At 42.0% G+C, this 20,475-nt stretch overlaps 1 protein-coding gene across 1 annotated transcript; it reads right to left on the reverse strand.

Moving 5' to 3' along the window:
* Positions 1-1,524: 1,524 nt before the first annotated feature.
* Positions 1,525-8,844, reverse strand: LOC146521056 (uncharacterized). The gene is made up of 4 exons (XM_085154597.1): positions 7,917-8,844; positions 5,403-5,456; positions 5,179-5,295; positions 1,525-4,530 (listed from the first exon to the last, which is right to left on the reverse strand). The coding sequence occupies exons 1-4, from the start codon at positions 7,945-7,947 to the stop codon at positions 4,421-4,423; spliced, it is 312 nt and encodes a 103-aa protein (XP_085010723.1). The 5' UTR covers positions 7,948-8,844; the 3' UTR covers positions 1,525-4,420.
* Positions 8,845-20,475: the final 11,631 nt, after the last annotated feature.

Consider the following 20,475-nt stretch of genomic DNA (forward strand, 5'->3'; position numbering starts at 1 on the left):
TGTGTTTGGGGACACACAGGTGTTTCATATAAGTTAACTAAAAAGTCAAAGTGTGAATATAAATGTAGTTCAGCTGAGAGCACAAACATAATCCCTTTTACACTCTCAAAAACCACAACTAAAGCCACTAAAAGCTTCAGATCTGCTAAACAGGAGAAAGGTACTCACACAGATACCAACACCAGCCCACACACACCCATAAAAATATGCTGGATTTGGTTTATACATGTTATTGTTGGCCTGGGTGTGTGTGCGTGCGGTGCGTTTAATGACCTGTTGGACAAAAGGAGTTGAAAAGTGCAAAAACACTCACAGAGCCGGTGAGTGTATGCATGTGTGTGTAGGTGTGTGAGTGTATGCATGTGTGTGTTGAATGTAGATTTGAAGAACATCTGTTCGACACATGTAATGCTTGAAGACAGAGAAATGTCAAAATCAGTTTAGCTGCTTTCACTGACTCAGCCTAACTCCACCCCTTATCTAAGGGATCCAAAAGAAGGAGGGGCCAAAGTCAAACCACCTACAAATCTGTTGGTGCTAGACTTTTTTGTTTTTGTGAATGGCTTTGGGTCACATTGAGGATGAAATGCGGGCAGCAGGAAACTGTTAGAGTGCAACTGTTTACTAACGGTCTGTGTTTGCTGAAACAAAATGCTAGCTAGCTAAATATTAATAAGAAAGCAATCTGGGATGGTTGCGTATGGGGCTCAAACAATCAGCTGCGCATTCAGTAGACATGTTAGCCTTCTGCCACAAAGAAAGCTAAGTGATCCTAATTTATGGTCATCCATGAACTGAAAGCTTACATACGGGGAGTTTTATGCTGTCATGGTATTAAAATCCATCCATTATCTTGGTTTATCCAAAGTCAGGTCATGGTGGCACTAAGCTAACCAGGATATCCTTCTCGATGACATCCTTCCCAGCTACACTTTCCAGTTCCTCCTGGTGGGATTTTGAGGCACTCTTGGGCCAAAGAAGAAATACAGTCTCTCCATCATGTTCTGGGTCTATGCTGGGGTTTCTTCCCAGTTGGGTGTGCTTGGAGCACCTCTAAGGAAGCAGGAACCAGAAGGAACCAAATACATGGTCCGTATAAAAGGTGTGAAGTGCCATTCTTTATAATGGTCACTTGGGGGCAAAAAGAGTGTGTCTAGATCTATGGCTTGGTCTCAGTCACTACTTTGAAAAGCATAAAACAGAGAGTGATATTTAGAAATTGTGGTCCTATGAGGGTTATTTTGGATGTGCCAACTGGCCAATGAGCAGTGCAGTGGTGGTGGCTACATCACTCTTTGTGAGGGAGCCAAAGCTTATGTGAACTTTACTGTTGGGATTACAGGCAGCAATAATATACAGTCAGTGAATGGAGAGTATATTAAACAGAGCCATAAAGTGGTTTGAGGTGAGCAGAGACAAAGTTCTGTAGCACCACCGATATCGGTGAGAGATGCTACAAGACGAAACCCTGCAGCCACACAACGTTCTTCTTGCTGCATCTACCAAAGAGACCAAGGCATCCAAGAAGAAAAGAACCTCAACAGTCCAAACCGGGACCTTTAAAATGTTATCCGAAGGTTCCCAGGACGTGTGTGCAGTGTTGTGTGCATAAATAACCGCTAATATACTCAAATCTGTCTGTAGTGCACTGCTGTTTGCTTCATACGTAGAGACTTGTTTACTTTATAATCACAGACTTGTAAATCATGATATTGTCCACCTCTGCCTTTCCTGTATTTGAAACTTTACACTGACTCTGTGGAGTGATAAAGCGCCGAGCTTATTTGATGTGAGAGCGGACTTTCTTTCCTGGCTCAGAATGTTAAACATTTACAAACATGCTGCTTATACAGAAATGAAGGATGTGTTTCTTCTTCCAAATCAAACTCTTGTGCAGTCAGCTCTCGGCTCGGTGCTCGCAAACTCTCTATCACAGTGCTGTGAAAAGGTTTGTGGGCTTCATTAAAGAGCATCCACCTCATGTTATCCCATCCTAAGCTCCCATACTTCTTCACATCTTCCCTCGTCTTTAAATCTGATAACTACATTCACAGTTCAGTGAGAGTCTGCTGTCAGGTTTCCCCTCTGACCCTGGTAGCTCTGGTTTCAGGTTCTGCACATGCTTCAAATGAATACATTCACATAGCCTGCTTCCCTGCAGATGTCTGTGACCTGATCTGTGTTTCTGAAACAGTTTGTAATGATTCCTGGTGTTTGTGTTGTTCTGTTGCCTCCTCGTGTTGATCGTCCACCTTTAAGCTTTCTTTGCTCTCAGCTCTTTAACCTTTCAGTGCTCCTTGTTTGGGTTTTGACTGATCAGCTTATAATTAGGTCATCGAAAAATGAGGTTTGTGAAGTGTCACATAAACAAAGCATTGACTTACTTCCTACTTCCCCGCTGTGCTGGCTGTCAATCAGGCAGACATGATTTATTTAAACAGATGAACACAATAAATTGTGGCTCAAGAGTTGGGAGTTTGACTTGTAATCGGAAGGTTGCCGGTTTGAGCCCCGGCTTGGACAATCTCGGTCGTTGTGTCCTTGGGCAAGACACTTCACCTACTGGTGATGGTCAGAGATGGGCAGTAACACTTTACTTGTAATGCGTTACTGTAATCCGATTACTTTTTTCAAGTAACGAGTAAAGTAAGGGATTACTATTGCAAAAACAGTAATTAGATTATCGTTACTTTCCCGTAGGAACGCTGCGTTACTGCGTTACTAAAACCGTGATTTTTTTGTGAGAATGTCTCATGACAGTGACGTAAGCGAGTGCGACGTTCGTGACAACAGCTGTGTGCAGATCAACAATGGATCATATATCGAGTGCAGAGAGAGTATGAGCGTGCAGCGTTTAAAGCGTGGAAGTACTGACCTTACTTTGAGTTTGATTTCATAAAAAGTGACAAAAACATTAGTGTCCGTTGTGCGTGGGAAGAAAACTTCTTTTTACAGCGAAACAACCCCTAAACTTCCAAACAAGCACCGAGTAGCTACGACGTAATGGGAAACTCACAGAGAAACTCACGGATTCTTCCACTGACCGCTGCACACCTGCACCAGGGTAAACCTCCGCCTACCCCACTCCTGCTTTACAGGTGAAAATAGAGCAACAGGACCGCTAGTCTTTGACTTTATTTATTTTCTGCTGTGTTTTACTTGCATCTATTTGAAAGACTGAGTGTAAACACAAAAAAATATTTTATGTGCTGGAATGTGCAGAAAATAGGTTTAAATATTAAACTAATTTCTTCCAGTCAGAGAATGTTGCAGATAATTAAATATTTGCTTGATGCATAAAGTTAAAAGATTAAAAGTTTAAAGTTTTAAAAAGAGACTTTTCCATGTGATTACATTTTGTATGATGGTTATGCAGAAAAAGTAGAATTGGGCTGAAAGATCTATCACTTTATCACCTATTCAGGTTGTAAATCGTGTTTTTAAAAAGTAACTAAGTAACAAAGTAATTAATTACTTATGAAAATAAGTAATCAGTAAAGTAACGGGATTACTTTTGGGGGAAGTAATCAGTAATTAGTTACTGATTACTTTTTTCAAGTAACTTGACCAACACTGGTGGTGGTCAGAGGTCCCGGTGGCGCCAGTGTCCGGCAGCCTCGCCTCTGTCAGTGCGCCCCAGGGTGGCTGTGGCTACAATGTAGCTGCCATCACCAGTGTGTGAATGGGTGGATGACTCGTTGTGTAAAGCGCTTTGGGGTCCTTAGGGACTAGAAAAGTACTATACAAATACAGGCCATTTATCATTTGCCATTTAAAGGCAGTTCTGATCTCTTTATACTTTTTATTGACCATGTGTGAGACGGGTTTATCCAAATTTCCCAGCTGCAGTTGTCTTCAATAAGTCAGAAACTGAAGGGCTGAAGGGTTTATAAAGAGATGATCCTGAGTAACCACCATGGCTAGGGTTACCCCTTTGGATGATTTGCTGTTGGTGGACGTCAACTGTCACGGTGGGCTACAACGGTGTGTTTTAGGTGCAGACCCAAAAGCAGACAGAGAGGGAGATGAAACTGAGTTGCAAACAAACGAGCCTTTAATGTGGCTGATAACATGAATACAACTCAAACGAAGGCAAACAGGGGCGAGAGCTCACTGACAACCTAACCTGGGAAAACTAAAACATAGAAACAAGACTTTCAACATAAAGGATGAAACAGAACAACACGAACTTAACATGACACATGTACAGAGGGTGAAGACACAAAGGGATCGAAGAACAAAAACTGAGCAACATAAGAGCTAATGACTAAATGAACTTAACATAAACAATGAATTTCAACATACAAGGGAACTCAAATCTAACTAATAATAGCAACAACCAGAACTTAACATATCTTCAATAATAATATAAGAAGTCAACAAATCAACCAATTGCGGACAGTCAGAAGTCTCTGCAGTCTCAGAAAGTTGTGGTGGCGTCAGCATCAATGTCATCATAGTCTTCATTGCATCCCTCTTCATTCCCTCTTTCAAGCGTCGCCATATCCATGCAGATGGCCAGTGTGCGTTCTGTCGGTGTAATGGGAACCAGTGAAAATGACAGTACAAGACCCCAGCAGGTCATGTGACTCAGCTGAGATGTTTCAGTAACACTTTATAATACAGCCCGCCACTTAGAGCGTGGGATCCTCTAATTAAATGGAACAGCAATCTAGTTTATTAGAATCACAATGTAATTATATTCACTTACAGATCCTCAAAGTAGGTGCACTGCAAATACTAACATGTCAGGTTTTACAGGAAACAATAATAATAAATAATAAAACTAAAAAAATTGTAAGTAGTGCTTAAGTAAAAAAGGACAATCTATTATCAGAAAAACCATCATGCATGTCAACATCATAAATATTAAATAATGATGTAAAAGCAGAGGTTAAGCAACTTAATAATACGACATGGGCCCAAAAGTACAGCATACTTATGATGTAAGGTAGAAAATATTGTTTGATTTTTGCATTACCAGAATATGAGGCAGTACTTTAACTTACTTACGCACTAATTAAAGGTAGTTAGAATATAACGATTTCTTTGCTTCCTGTAAAACCTGATTTTAAGTGTTTGTGTGTTTTGGAATTTCAAATGAAATTCATTTAAATTCTATTAATTACAGGACAATTGCAGGCCAGGCTGTGTTACACAGTGTCACAGAGATTATACCTGACAGGAGTGCTTTGTAGATCGACACCATCAGGTAGGTGGAGACAAAGTACGGAATGATGACCACTAAGTGGAGGACAGCCTGTAACGGCAGGAATGGAAGCAGGCAGGCGAGGACTGGAAGAGGTAAGGCACACACACACACACACACACACACACACATACAGAGGGTGAATGTACTTGTGTTCTTGTCCCACTGATTGTTTTCACTTCCATCGACTCACCTGCAGAAACAGTCGCAGAAACAGTCAGTGCAGACAGCAGCAGCACACACACACCTGCAACAGGAGGTCAGAGGTCACTAAAGGTCAGAGGTCACTGAGGGAAGTTTGTACAATGTTTTGAATGCATTGTACTGGAAATGACTAAACATCGCCCAGAGTACATCTGAGGCCTGTGCTGTGGGGTCCTGATACGCCCCACCGTGCGCAGCCCACGCTAAACAGAGAGGGGTCCACAGTGGGACCCACTGTAGGTCTGCAGCACATCCACAGTGGGGCCACAGGTGTGGGCTGCTCTGCTGAGTGTCCTTCAGATCCCGGGTCCTTGATGGAATAGCTTAAATCTCCTTTACAGTCCTGTCTCTCACAAACTGCGCACTCATGTTTGCTGATCAGCAGTTTTCCAGACTCCTGATTGGCTCGTGCTGCTGGCTGGGCGTTCCATATCTCTGGAATCATTTCCCTCTTCCCATCAGCTTGTCTTCCTCACCCACAGTCTTCAAATCCCAGCTGGAAAACTCTTCTCAAAATCTTCTAACTAGTCCTGACCTGCACTCGCATTTTCCCGGCACATCTCTCATTATTTTATCTGCATTTCTTTGTCATTGTTTATATTAACACTTTATTTGTGTCTTTTATCTTCATCATTATTAAGCTCTTTGTTTTGCTTTGATTGTCTGCTGGTAGCTTTGCTTCTGTGCAGCACTTTGGTCAGCATGTGGGAGTGTGAGCTTCACACGATGGTGTGATAAAGATGGATCCACGGGAAGAAGAAGCCCCGCCCACTATCTCCAGCTCCGAGAGAACCACGCTGTGTCCCATTTCAGGGTCTGCACGCTTGAAGTACGCATTTTAAGTGTGGTTACGTCACCGCCACGCGACGACGGCTGTCCCAATTCGAAGTGTACTTCGAATGCATACTCCAAATGCGCCGTCGATTTCCCCAAATATCAAGCGTGGTCCGGTGCACGCTTCGTGGTCCCATATATCCCACAATTCATAGCGCGGCGGTGGGTGTGGATAATTTTGCCGCAAAATACGGCAGAAGGGAGCGGCCGAAAAGTGAACTGTCAAAAGTAAGTACTGAATATGACGTCACTTATTCATGTGCGAATGTTTAATAATGAAGAACATTAAAACATTGCTGTTGGCCACATGTTGGCAAAGTTATGTGACATTAGTGATGTTTGTACTTTCAGCGTTAACTTGGTTTTAAAGCCTCCACTTCTAAATATACATATAGTCGACCTTAATCTTACAGAGAATCTGATGATTTTATGGATAATTAAAGTCAGTCATATATCCACAAACATATATATATATATATACATATACATACATATACATATATATATATATATATATATATATATATATATATATATATATATATATATATATATATATATATATATATATCATAATAATCTGACAATACTATAATATTGGCCATATTATATTTACATTACCACAGTGAGATGACTTTAGTCTCATGAACAACATTAGCTATTTGTTATTTACTAACTAATCTTAAATGACTGTTCAGTACAGAAATGAAGCCCAACAATCATGTTTTACAGTCCTGTGGTCTCAGCCTCAGATACTCAACTAATCAAAGTGATGTCATGACAAAAATGAATGACCAACAAAACATTTTTCTCCTTCATTTCTGTCAAACAAAGCTGTATGTAACGTGTCTCACGGTTAGTATCATGGTTGCTAGGCAACCTGAACAGCGCGACGAAGCATATACTGTCCCATTTCACAAGCCTCTCACTTCCGCACTTCTCGTACTTATAGTACGCACCGTACGTAGTACGCGTAGTGCGCGTAGTGCGCGTAGTGCGCGTACTTCAAGCGTGCAGACCCTGAAATGGGACACAGCCCCAGTTTCACATGAAGGGTTTGAGGTCAGGTGGAGACGGGACTTTAACGAGCCCGGCGAGGTAACCTGCAGAGCTGGATGTGACTGTTTGTAGCTTTTATCTGTGATTATTTTTACATTACTTCCTCTTCCTGATGAGCTCTGCTGCAACTTCAACCTACGCAGAGCAGCAGCAACATCTGGATAATTACAAGCATCTGTGTGATTTACTGAAGATCCTTCAGTCTGTGCAGCCAACACCTGACAGACACAAACCAGGTACCACAAAGTCTGTAACACACGTTACACGCACACGTGTGCAGAGACAGTTGGATGCTGAGAGGTTTAATCAGTGTGAATCCAGAGCACAGAAACACTGTTTGACTTCCTGTATAAACTTCAGAGCATTGTGAGGTCACACGCTGGCTAACACTAAGGACAAAGCTGTAAGTGCTGTTTTGATGTGGATTGAAGCTTTAAATAATTTAAAAAGAAAACATAATTGAAGTGGGATTTATTAAGAAAACCTCTGAGTGTTTCCCTTTTAAGGACACACACAAAGTCATTTACAATCATTTACTGGCACAAATATGCAGCCAGCAGCACATTTATGAAGCTAAAGTCATGTTTTTGGAGCTCTTTGTTTGACTTACCGAGGAGCAGATACACCGATGGACTCTTCATGACTTCTGCATCACGAATGAACGCGAGTTTGAGCAGCACAGTGACAGCCTCAGTCCGACCACTTCCTTTCTAATAAGAGCTCAGTGTACAGAACTATAGAGTGTCAAATTATGGGGCTGTGTTGTTACAGATAACGAGGGGTGTCGAACTCCACCGCTGTGTGTTTCTACAGTGCTGTGGTGTGGTCAGTGTGTTAGTGTGTGTTAGTGTAACAGTAACGAGTCAGACAGAGAACCTGAAAAGATATAAATTCAATTCAGTTTTATTTGCACAGCACCAAATCACAACAGCAGTCGCCTCAGGGAGCTTTATCTTGTTGAGCCGACAATAATACATGCAGATATAACAGGAAGAGTCAGGAAAGGCAAACTACACAAAAGCCTGCGAGGTGACGGAGCTCATCAGTGAGAACACAAACCAAAGAGGGAAGTGAGTTAAAGTGACATGAGAGAGCACAATCAGTTGAGCAGTGTGCACAGAGAGCAGCAGCAGCTTGAGTAGCAGACTCCAAGGAGTAGCAGCCCAAGACAAGGTATTCTACTAATTTGACAAAACTGAAGACAAAAAAAAATAAAATTTTTTGACAAAACTGAAGACAACAAACGACACAAGAAGGAAGCACACATATCTACGGAAAAAGAAACGAACACCAGACAATTGGTAGCTTGTTGCACCAAAACTGAAAAATAAGCCACTAGGCCAAGGCTCTTCCAGCAGCCACCAGGCCCAGGATCCTCCAGCAGCCACCAGGCCCAGGATCCTCCAGCAGCCACCAGGCCCAGGCTCCTGCAGCAGCCACCAGGCCCAGGATCCTCCAGCAGCCACCAGGCCCAGGCTCCTGCAGCAGCCACCAGGCCCAGGATCCTCCAGCAGCCACCAGGCCCAGAATCCTCCAGCAGCCACCAGGCCCAGGACCCTCCTGCTCCACCAGGCCCAGGACCCTCCAGCAGCCACCAGGCCCAGGACCCTCCAGCAGCCACCAGGCCCAGGACCCTCCTGCAGCCACCAGGCCCAGGACCCTCCAGCAGCCACCAGGCCCAGGACCCTCCTGCTCCACCAGGCCCAGGACCCTCCAGCAGCCACCAGGCCCAGGACCCTCCTGCAGCCACCAGGCCCAGGACCCTCCAGCAGCCACCAGGCCCAGGACCCTCCTGCTCCACCAGGCCCAGGACCCTCCAGCAGCCACCAGGCCCAGGACCCTCCTGCTCCACCAGGCCCAGGATCCTCCAGCAGCCACCAGGCCCAGGACCCTCCAGCAGCCACCAGGCCCAGGACCCTCCTGCTCCACCAGGCCCAGGACCCTCCAGCAGCCACCAGGCCCAGGACCCTCCAGCAGCCACCAGGCCCAGGACCCTCCTGCTCCACCAGGCCCAGGATCCTCCAGCAGCCACCAGGCCCAGGACCCTCCAGCAGCCACCAGGCCCAGGATCCTCCAGCAGCCACCAGGCCCAGGACCCTCCTGCTCCACCAGGCCCAGGACCCTCCTGCTCCACCAGGCCCAGGACCCTCCAGCAGCCACCAGGCCCAGGACCCTCCTGCTCCACCAGGCCCAGGACCCTCCAGCAGCCACCAGGCCCAGGACCCTCCTGCTCCACCAGGCCCAGGCTCTTCCAGCAGCCACCAGGCCCAGGCTCCTGCAGCAGCCACCAGGCCCAGGATCCTCCAGCAGCCACCAGGCCCAGGATCCTCCAGCAGCCACCAGGCCAAGGCTCTTCCAGCAGCCACTAGGCCCAGGCTCTTCCAGCAGCCACTAGGCCCAGGCTCTTCCAGCAGCCACTAGGCCCAGGATCCTCCAGCAGCCACCAGGCCAAGGCTCTTCCAGCAGCCACTAGGCCCAGGCTCTTCCAGCAGCCACTAGGCCCAGGATCCTCCAGCAGCCACTATGTAACGTGGCCATCACAAGGAAATACAAATCTCATCATTTTCAAAATGGCGCCTAAAAAAGCAAACCCAGGAGTTGAAGAGGAGTTGGAGGAGATTAAGAAATCGCTTAATTTCATGTCTGATGAACTGAGCAAAGTGGCTAAACAACAAGGTATGCTACATGACCTAATGGATGAAATAAAACAACTAAAAAACCTCATAAAGGACAAGGACAAGAAAATAGACGACTTGGAACGGCGAATCAAGGACCTTGAACAATACACAAGAATGGATGATTTAGTCATAAGTGGACGCCGTAGGTTCGGTGTTGCGTACCGAACCTACGGCGGAGTAACAGCTGGGGGAGGTAAAGATGGTGAAGATGCCCCGGTAGAGGAGCTGCAAACGCTTGAACAGCAAGTGATAAAATTCCTTCAAACGAAGAATGTAAGTATTCAGAGCCATCATATTGCAGCATGCCACACGCTCCCCAGGAAAGACAGTAAAACAAAGCCATCAATTATTCTTCGGTTTGTGAGTCGCAAAACAAAGATTGAGTTACTGAAACAGGGTAAGAAGCTTAAAGGGACTGGTGTGTATTTAAATGAACATTTAACGAAAAAGACTGCTGAAATTGCAAGACAGGCACGCAGCCTGAGAAAACAAAATAAGATACAAGCGACATGGACGAGGAACTGCAAAGTAATGATAAGACTAAATGGCAATCCCGAAGAAGCGAAAGTTGTGACGATAAGAGAACTCAAAGACTTAGAGCAATATAAATAATCAGGAATCTGCTCTGGAATCTATTGGAAAAGTGACGATTGGATAATGAACAATGGGTATGGAAAGTGTTTCTGGCCTTACGGCTCAAAAAACAACAACAAAAACAAAAACACATAAATGACAAGTTTGGACACAGATTATAGGTTTCCATTCAGAGATATTGAAGAGGAAGAATTTGATTATGAAAAGGACTGTCAAGGTGGTTATTTTGCCACACACGCTGAGAAAACGAACTTCAAAACGTTTAACTATGCAGAGCACAACATGCATGACCCTGAAAGTAACATTGACCCAGATACCCATTTCTACAATAACACCAATAATACTTGTGAGTACTATACGGATGACCAATTCAATATGAATATTAAAATGGCAAATGCAATGTCGGTCATACATTTCAATAGTAGAAGCCTGTATAAAAATTTTTCTAAAATTACAGAATGTTTAAGTAAGTTAAAAAAGTTTAATATAATTGCAATATCAGAAACATGGCTCGATAATGAGAAAATTAGTGAAATGGGACTGGAAGGATACGAATTATTTACAATGAACAGGGTGAATAAAAAAGGAGGCGGTGTTGCCTTATATGTAGATAAAGTTTTGAAATGTAGTCTGATTGAATGTATGTCAAGCACCATAGATAACGTATTGGAATGTGTCACTATTGAAATCCATGTTGAAAAAGCTAACAATATAATTATAAGTTGCATCTATAGGACACCAGGTTCATGCCTTGAGACATTCAATGAAAAACTTGCTGCTATGTTTAGCAACCTAAATGATAAAAAAGTGCAAATAATTTGTGGTGATTTTAATATAGATTTGCTAAACCCAAATGGACATCAGAAAACAACAGATTTCATAAATACAATGTATAGTAACTCCCTTTTCCCTGTAATTATAAAACCAAGTAGAATAACAATTGATACAGCTACATTGATAGATAATATATTCACAAATAAAATTGACCATGAAATAGTAGGTGGACTTCTTATAACTGATATAAGCGATCATCTTCCTGTTTTTGCAATTTTTCAAAATTATTTTGGGATTAAAACTAAACAAAAGAATCAAATATTTGCTATGATACGACTTAGAACAACAAGAGCCATTGCTGCCCTCCAGGTGGACTTAAAGGAACACAATTGGAATGAAGTTTTTGCAAATGAAGATTCAAATAGTGCATATGATGCATTCTTATCAACTGTAATTTCACTATATGAAAAACATTGTCCTTTAATGAAAATCACTAGAAAGCATCACAGATCAAATAAGCCATGGATCACAAAGGGGATAGAAGATGCATGTAAAAAGAAAAATAATCTATATAAGAGATTCATAAAACAGAGGACAAAAGATGCTGAAATAAAGTACAAGTTATATAAAAATAGATTAGTAAATATTATAAGAACAAGTAAGAAAGAATATTACCACAAATTATTGGAGCAAAGTAGAAGTAACACACAAGAAACATGGAGGATATTAAATAGTATAATCAAAAAGGGCTCAAAAAATAAGAATTATCCAGATTATTTTAAAAAAGATAAAGATATTGTGCTTGATAAAACTAAAGACATTGCAAATGAATTTAATGATTTCTTTGTAAATGTTGGCTTTAATTTAGCAAAAGAAATTCCAGAGTCAAGAAATAATAACGACCTAAATAAACATATTACTCAGAATGTGTCCTCCATGTTTATTGGTGCTGTAACTCATAGAGAAATAATTAACATTGTGAAGACATTTAAAATAAAAAGTCCACTGACTGTTTTGGTATTGACATGATATTAGTTAAAAGTATTATAGAATATATAGTGCAACCTTTCGCATACATTTGTAATCTGTCCTTTCAAACTGGTGTATTTCCCTCACAAATGAAAATAGCAAAAGTTATTCCAATCCATAAAAACGGAGAGAGAAGTCAGTTTACCAATTATAGGCCAATATCACTGCTCCCACAGTTCTCAAAAATTTTAGAAAAGTTATTTGTTAATAGACTTGATAAATATATTGAGAAGCATAATCTCCTAAGTGATAACCAATATGGCTTTAGAGTGAAAAGGTCCACTTCGATGGCAGTGATGGAACTTGTAGAAGGGATATCTAATGCTATAGATAATAAGGAATATACTGTTGGTGTTTTTATAGACTTAAAAAAGGCGTTTGATACGATTGATCATTCTATATTAATGAATAAACTAGAGAGATATGGCATAAGAGGGTTAGCATACAAGTGGATGAAAAGTTACCTGGATGACAGATATCAATATGTCGAATTCAATAATGTAAAATCTAAGCAGTTGAAGGTAACTTGTGGTGTTCCTCAGGGCTCTGTGCTGGGCCCTAAATTATTTATATTATACATAAATGACATATGTAGCATTTCCAAACTGTTAAAATGTGTATTGTTTGCTGATGACACCACTCTGTATTGCTCAGGTAAAAACCTAGAACAGCTTCTGACTACAGCGGAAAAGGAGTTAAATATATTAAAAAACTGGTTTGATGTAAATAAGTTATCATTAAATATAAAGAAAACAAAATTGATTATTTTTGGCACTAGACAAATGAAAAATGTATCTAAAATCAGGGTTAATGGAATTGAAATTGAAAGAGTGTACGAAAATAAATTTCTTGGAGTGATAATTGATGATAAGCTGAGTTGGAAGTCTCATATAAACCATGTGAAAACAAAAATGTCAAAAACCATTGCTATTCTCTATAAAACAAAGCATGTCCTGAACAAAAAATCATTATACACACTCTATTGTACTCTGTTGCTTCCATATATGACTTACTGTCTGGAGATATGGGGTAATGCATATAAAACGAACACTCTTCCTATTTTCAAGTTGCAAAAAAGAGCTATAAGAATTATAAACCAATCAAACTATATAGAACCAACTAACATTTTGTTTATTAATCTGAATACCCTGAAATTTTATGATTTAGTTGAATATAAAATGGCACAGATAATGTATAAAGCACAAAATAACTTGCTTTGCCCCAGTACTCAGAAGCTGTTCAAAGTCAGAGAGAGTCAATATGACTTAAGGGGAACAGATTTCTTTAAAAAAAACAAGATAAGGACAAATATAAAGCAGAGATGTGTTTCTGTTAGAGGAGTTAACCTGTGGAATAGTTATGACAGTGATTTAAAAAGGTGGAGTTCATTTTCCTTGTTTAAAAATATGTTTAAAAATAGAGTATTAGAAAAAAATATATATCAAGAATGAAAAGAGCAAAAAAACAAAAAACAAAAACAAAAAACAGAAAACCTCTTGATTCTTTTGCTTTGATGTAGTTACTTACTAAGGTGGTGGTGTTTTTTCTTGTTTGTTTGTTTGTTTGTTTTGTTTTTGCTTTGTTTGCCTTCTCTCACCCCAACCGGTCGCAGCAGATGGCCGCCCCTCCCTGAGCCGGGTTCTGCCGGAGGTTTCTTCCTGTTAAAAGGGAGTTTTTCCTTCCCACTGTCGCCAAAGTGCTTGCTCATAGGGGGTCATATGATTGTTGGGCTTTTCTCTCTGTATCTATGAAGCGCCTTGAGGCGACATTTGTTGTGATTTGGCGCTATATAAATGAAATTGAATTGAATTGAATTTTATTCTTTGCTTCGAGCCCTGTGTACAGGAGCTGCATGCTAAAAGATCTTTTGTTAAAAGGGTTGGCGTAATAAGCAAATGCTTCAGCCAATACCTTTTGATTAGCCTTGTCTCATGCTTTCTTGCTTTGTGGTAAATCTTTGTTCTGTCTTCACTGAGATATTTGAATGCTAATCAATAAACATATCAAACATCAAACAAAAAAGTCATTGAGCAGTTAAGCCACAGCAGGAGGCCTCAGTGTGGGCCTGCAGCGTACCCACAGTATGGCCACAGTCTGGGTGTGGGCTGTCCTACATGTGGACCAAAGTGTTGCAGAAAACAAAGCTACTTTGCAGACGGGTCACCACGTGACAGCTGTTTACACCACAGGCCCTTCCTGATGATTCTTCTCAAGCTTCAACCAGCAAACCTTTGCTTCATGATCAACCGTGTGAACCACTACACACTCTGCAGCTCTGTGAGAAAACATGTTTCATGAGCTGTGTGAGTGGGTGTGGCCACACAGGGCTGACAGCAGTTTTGCCCTCTGGGGTCTCCGAGTTTCCTCGCTGTGATGTCCACAGAAAACCATGATGGAGGCCCTGTGGGCCCACATGGGCTGACCCACAGGCGTCCACTCAGGGTTCTCTGTGAGCAACACGTTCTCACTCCCACAGCGTAACATTTTACGCTAGGTGACAAATCGTCAACATATTACGTTTTCGGCTACCCACCACGTTCCTGAATGACGACCTCGGAAAAATGAGGAAATATGAGAACCGTATGGACTCAATCTACACATGTTCGCTCTTTTTCTTCAAATCGCTTAGAAACACGCTATTTAACATCATTAAAGTCCTGGTTAACCTCAGGAAAAAGGTTATGGTTAGGGCTGGAATACAGGGCTGGAACGTCTATTACCGCGGGAGCGTCATTGCACTGGATTTCCGCCATAACCCGCCGCGTACCATAAGAACGCCGAAGGTCTCCTTTCACGTTTCTCAGGAATGCCCCGGGACGTGACAAAACGTCGCCATGTTACGCCTCGGGAGTGAGAACGGGCTCCTGTGAGCAACCATTATTCAGTTTTATTTATAAAGTGCCAAACCACAACAACAGGTGCTTAATATTTTAAGGTAAAGATCTTCTAACAATCAGATGAAGGAAACACTCGTCTGTAACAGGAAGAAACCTTCAACAGAAGGGAGGGGAGTGGGCATTCCTGTCACAGGGACCCACAGAGGCTAGCCTAACCCACCCCACGTGGGGTTCCTGTGAGCGAGCTCACTGTGGAGTGCCCACAGAGTCCCCTCTCAGGGGTCCCGAAGGGTAAAACTAGGAATTGTGGGACAGTTGGATTTTATTTCCATGTAAACATGGATCATGGTTCCTTGGAGGGTTTCTCTTAATGTGACCTGAACTTTGGTAGTTGTGATCTAAGTTTTCAGATGTCTAATCATGGTCAAATATGTAAAATCATTCAAAACCACCAAGTCCAGCTAACTTAGTGGATGTTTTCTTGGCTGGTTAGTGGATTTTATGTAAATCAGTCTGAGTAGTTGTTAATGTCCAGGGTGAAGCCTGCCTGTCAGCCTGTGGCAGCTGGGACATGCTACAGCCTCCCTGTAACTCTGAACTGGAGAGGCAGATGTGTTACGGTCGTTCAATGTGAGGCTCAAACTCTCCCGATGTGAAACAGCTCACACTAACACTGCAGCAACACAAAGTCACAGCGAGAGAAGAGCAGCAGAGGAACAGAACTCAGACTCTGTTTATCCCAAAGTATGAAAACTTTATTACAGCATTCAGAATATTACAGACGACACAGATCAACATGTTTTACATTAAGCATAACAAATATCAGAATAAGATAAAAACTCATTCAACAGCTGAAAGCTGTGAGGACCTGGTCACATGCAGCAGGTCTATCATGTTTGCAGTCTGAATGCAGCGCCGGCGCTCGCTGTAGATCAGAAGTCATGCTCGGTGATGACATCAGCAGCGAGGTCATCATAGTCCTCGCCAAATTCCTGAGTTTCTTCATCAAGCAGGGCCGTCTCCATGGAGACAACCAGAGGACGTCCTGCGGCGAGTGAACACAGACTAAACACGACCAGTTTAAACAATCTCCCAACTCCAGTTCAAGTCCCAGAGGAGGACTGCCGACAGGCATCACCTCTGACTCTGTCTTATCCTGGCAGGACGGTACCATAAGGATGTTGCCTAGTTTGTGTAACTTCAAGCATGTGCAGCTTAACCTGCCAACCTGCTTCTTAAATCCTGTATTTGGGCAAAGCTGATCACACGCATCTTTCATCATATCCTACGAAGTGAATAAATCACATTTCTCTCCGTTTATTCACCTGGTCACATAAATGAAAGAAGAAGACTGTCTATTCGATCAGCTCTGATGTTACCTTCAGAAAACTGGTCCCCAAACAAAAGCACCTGATCTACAGACTCCTAGCTTTGTGTGAGTCCTACCTGCACTCCTGCAGCCTCAGCACCTGCAGCACAAACATATCTGCTGTGAAAGATCAGAGACTCGTACCTGCAATCAGTCTGCTCTCAATCGACAGCATCAGCACCGTGGAGAGGGCGTACGGGAGGAAGACCACTAAATGTACGACCGGCCACACCGAAGGATAGGGAGGCACGTAGGCTAGAGCTGAATGACACAAACACACACACACAGACACACACACAGAGTAAATGTATTTGTGTTCTTGTTGGACTCTCACTGATTGTTTTCACTTCCATCAACTCACCTGCAGAAACAGTGACTGCAAACAGCAGCAGCACACACACACCTGCAACTGCAACAGGACAAAGGTCACTAAAGGTCAGAGGTCATTGAATCCAGCATGATCTGGCTCAGAAACCTGATTAAACTTTTCAAATGTGTGAAATGTGTGTATTTCCTGTCTCTGCTGTGATGTAATTGGACCCTTTTCCGTCACAGTGAGTACTTGAGTGAGACCAGGCTGATCATCTATCGCCTCTTATCAGGAAGCCTTTGAGCTGCTCCCTGTTTTCATCTGCCTGCATCTCCTCCAGCATCCTCCTCTGTCACACCGACCCTCTGCATGTCCTCCTTCATCCATGAACCTCCTCTGAGCTCTTCCTCTGTTCCTCCTGCCTGGCAGAACATCTGAACACCTTCAGCTCAGCTCCACCGTCTCCAAATATCACAGCAGGTCTCATTTGTTAGAAAGTGTGAGATCACTGCTCATCCACCCAAGAGTCAAATAAAGGACTCAGCATCCTTATAGAGGTAACACAGAGTGCTATACTATAATCTTAATCTTAATAACCCCATACTGTAATCTTAATCTTAATAATCATATACTATAATTTTAATCTTAATCTTAATAATCCTATACTATAATCTTAATCTTAATAATCCTGTACCATAATCTTAATCTTAATAATCCTGTACTATAATCTTAATCTTAATAATCCTGTACTATAATCTTAATCTTAATAATCCTATACTATAATCTTAATCTTAATAATCCTGTACTATAATCTTAATCTTAATAGTCCTATACAATAATCTTACTCTTAATAATCCTATACTATAATCTTAATCTTAATAATCCTGTACTATAATCTTAATCTTAATAATCCTGTACTATAATCTTAATCTTAATAATCCTGTACTATAATCTTACTCTTAATAATCCTATACTATAATCTTAATCTTAATAGTCCTATACTATAATCTTAATCTTAATAATCCTGTACTATAATCTTAATCTTAATAATCCTGTACTATAATCTTAATCTTAATAGTCCTATACAATAATCTTACTCTTAATAGTCCTATACTATAATCTTAATCTTAATAATCCTATACAATAATCTTAATCTTAATAATCCTGTACTGTAATCTTAATCTTAATAGTCCTATACTATAATCTTAATCTTAATAGTCCTATACTATAATCTTGTATAATTATAATCAGTGTAATGATGATGAAGCAGTGCTGATATGTGAGTGTTGACATAGAGAGAGGAAGTGCAGCAGGGCGCTGTTCACACATGCAGTGTGTGTGTGTGTGTGTGTGTGTGTGTGTGTGTGTGTGTGTGTGTGTGTGTGTGTGTGTGTGTGTGTGTTCTGTAACAAATCACCCCTGACACTCGTCTCCACCCTGCCTGCACCATCCGTCGCTTTGAAGGGTTGACCCCCGGTATTTGAACCCTCCACCTTCACTGCCTCCCTTTCTTCATGTCCACCTGTCTCCCTCTCATTCACACACTTCTCTCCTGTGCATACCTCCACCTGCTCCCTGCTGTCAGCCTGTCCATCATCGTGCAAACAATAAGAGCTGCTCCCAGATGTGACTCCACATCAGTCCTAACAAACAGCTAAGCTGCGGTCAGAGCACAGACACCTTGACTATCAGAAACATGAAGCTTTTAGACATGAGTCATACTCAGTTATCAATAAAGTTTGTTGCTGATGTGAGTTTGATAGTGTCTCTGTTCCTGTTCAACTTCAACTGAATTTAAATCTGTGAATAAGTTCACAAGGGCACGAAGACGAGACACTAACCTTCCTCTGTTCTTCACCGTTCCTCTTTCTAACAGCACAGCTCAGAGTAGCCGTAATAATTCAACCTGGAGCAGGTTTAAAGTGAAGTTCAGGTGTGTGGGCGCTGTGGGTGCACAGAGCTGGATAAGTGTGGACTCACCGAGCAGCAGGGACACTGACGGGGTCTTCATGCTGTGTGAGCGACGGCTGAGATCTAAACACACAGACTAGTTCAGCGGCATCACTTCCTCTTTACAGCCGTCCCACAGTAAAGAAACACCACATTTTTCTTACCAAGTGTCACTAAAGACAAGCGCCTGCAGTGATGTTTCCATAACGACCACGTTCAGACATTAAGCCGCAATAACAGAATTATAGCTGTACGACTTTAACTGAGCTTTAATGACAACATCATAAAGGAGAAAAGAGGAAGGAAGCCGATCACTGAGAAGACTGAACCTACTGTCACACCTGCACACGCTCACAGCGTAGAAATGACCTTGTGACCTCGACACCCTTGGACCGACGCAGGCAGTGTTGCCAACTTAGCGACTTTGTCGCTATATTTAGCAAGTTTTCAGATCCCCTAGCGACTTTTTACTAAAAAAAGTCGCTAAAAAAAGACGTGAAAGCGCATATCGCTTTTACTCTCAAGAAGCAGCGGGTGCTGTAACGCAGTCAGTTCTTCTTTTACTCTTTTACTCTTATGCTGTTTTGTGGATCAGGTTTAAAACTACTTATAAACACACACACACACAGAGTAACTCCACCAAAGTGCCTATTTCGGGTCACTTTTGCCGGTCCAAGCCCGGGTAAAGGAGCAGGGTTGGAATTGTGACATTAAAAAAACCATAATTGCTAAAAGAAATTTAATTTGTAGTTCTAAATAAACTCTAAATGCATTTAGGACGTTTTCTGCTCACTTTATGTCTCGTCCACGATGTTATTTCTCTCTCCAGCAGCGTAGGTTACAATTACATTAGCATGACCAATTATGCAAATTAGGTGATGACGTCATTTAGCGACTTCTAGCGACTATAAGGACAACCAATAGCGATTTTCCTTACTGAGGAGTTGGCAACACTGGACGCAGGTCCCGATTCACTCTGATGGACATAACGTCCAGTGAGAATGTAAGACATTCATGATTTTAATGTGTGAAAAAATGTCCCGAATGTACGGAAGCGTAGAACTGCCACCCAGGCAAAAGAAAAATACAAGTGTATCACGTTATAACGTGAAAAGTTTATTGTTCTAACAAGATACTTTTCCTGTTTGTACAATATACTTTTCACGTTTGAACAACATAGTATCACGTTATTACAATATACATAATTATCACGTTCGTACAATATAAATATATTGTACGAACGTGATAATTATATTGTACAAACAGGAAAAGTATTTTGTTAGAACAATAAACTTTTCACGTTATAACGTGATACACTTGTATTTTTCTTTTGCCTGGGTGGCAGCTCTACGCTTCCGTACGAATGTGTGTCAACAGATCATAATTTGTAATGTCCAGCAGGGGGCGACTCGTCTGGTCTTTGAGGAAACGAGCCTCCTGCTCAGCTGATCTCTGCGCTCCGTGAACCGTTTTCTGCTGAGACGTGAGCGGTTTGATTTAAAATGTGGGCATTTTCATCTTTTCTTTACAGTCTAGATCCCTGACGGCAGCCAGGAGTCACATGACAGGAGTCCTGACAGCACCAGGACACTTTACATGTTTGTGGACATGAGATCATGCTGGAAAAT

This window comes from Neolamprologus multifasciatus, chromosome 3, assembly GCF_963576455.1.
Source record: "Neolamprologus multifasciatus chromosome 3, fNeoMul1.2, whole genome shotgun sequence".
Classification (NCBI taxonomy): Eukaryota; Metazoa; Chordata; class Actinopteri; order Cichliformes; family Cichlidae; genus Neolamprologus; species Neolamprologus multifasciatus.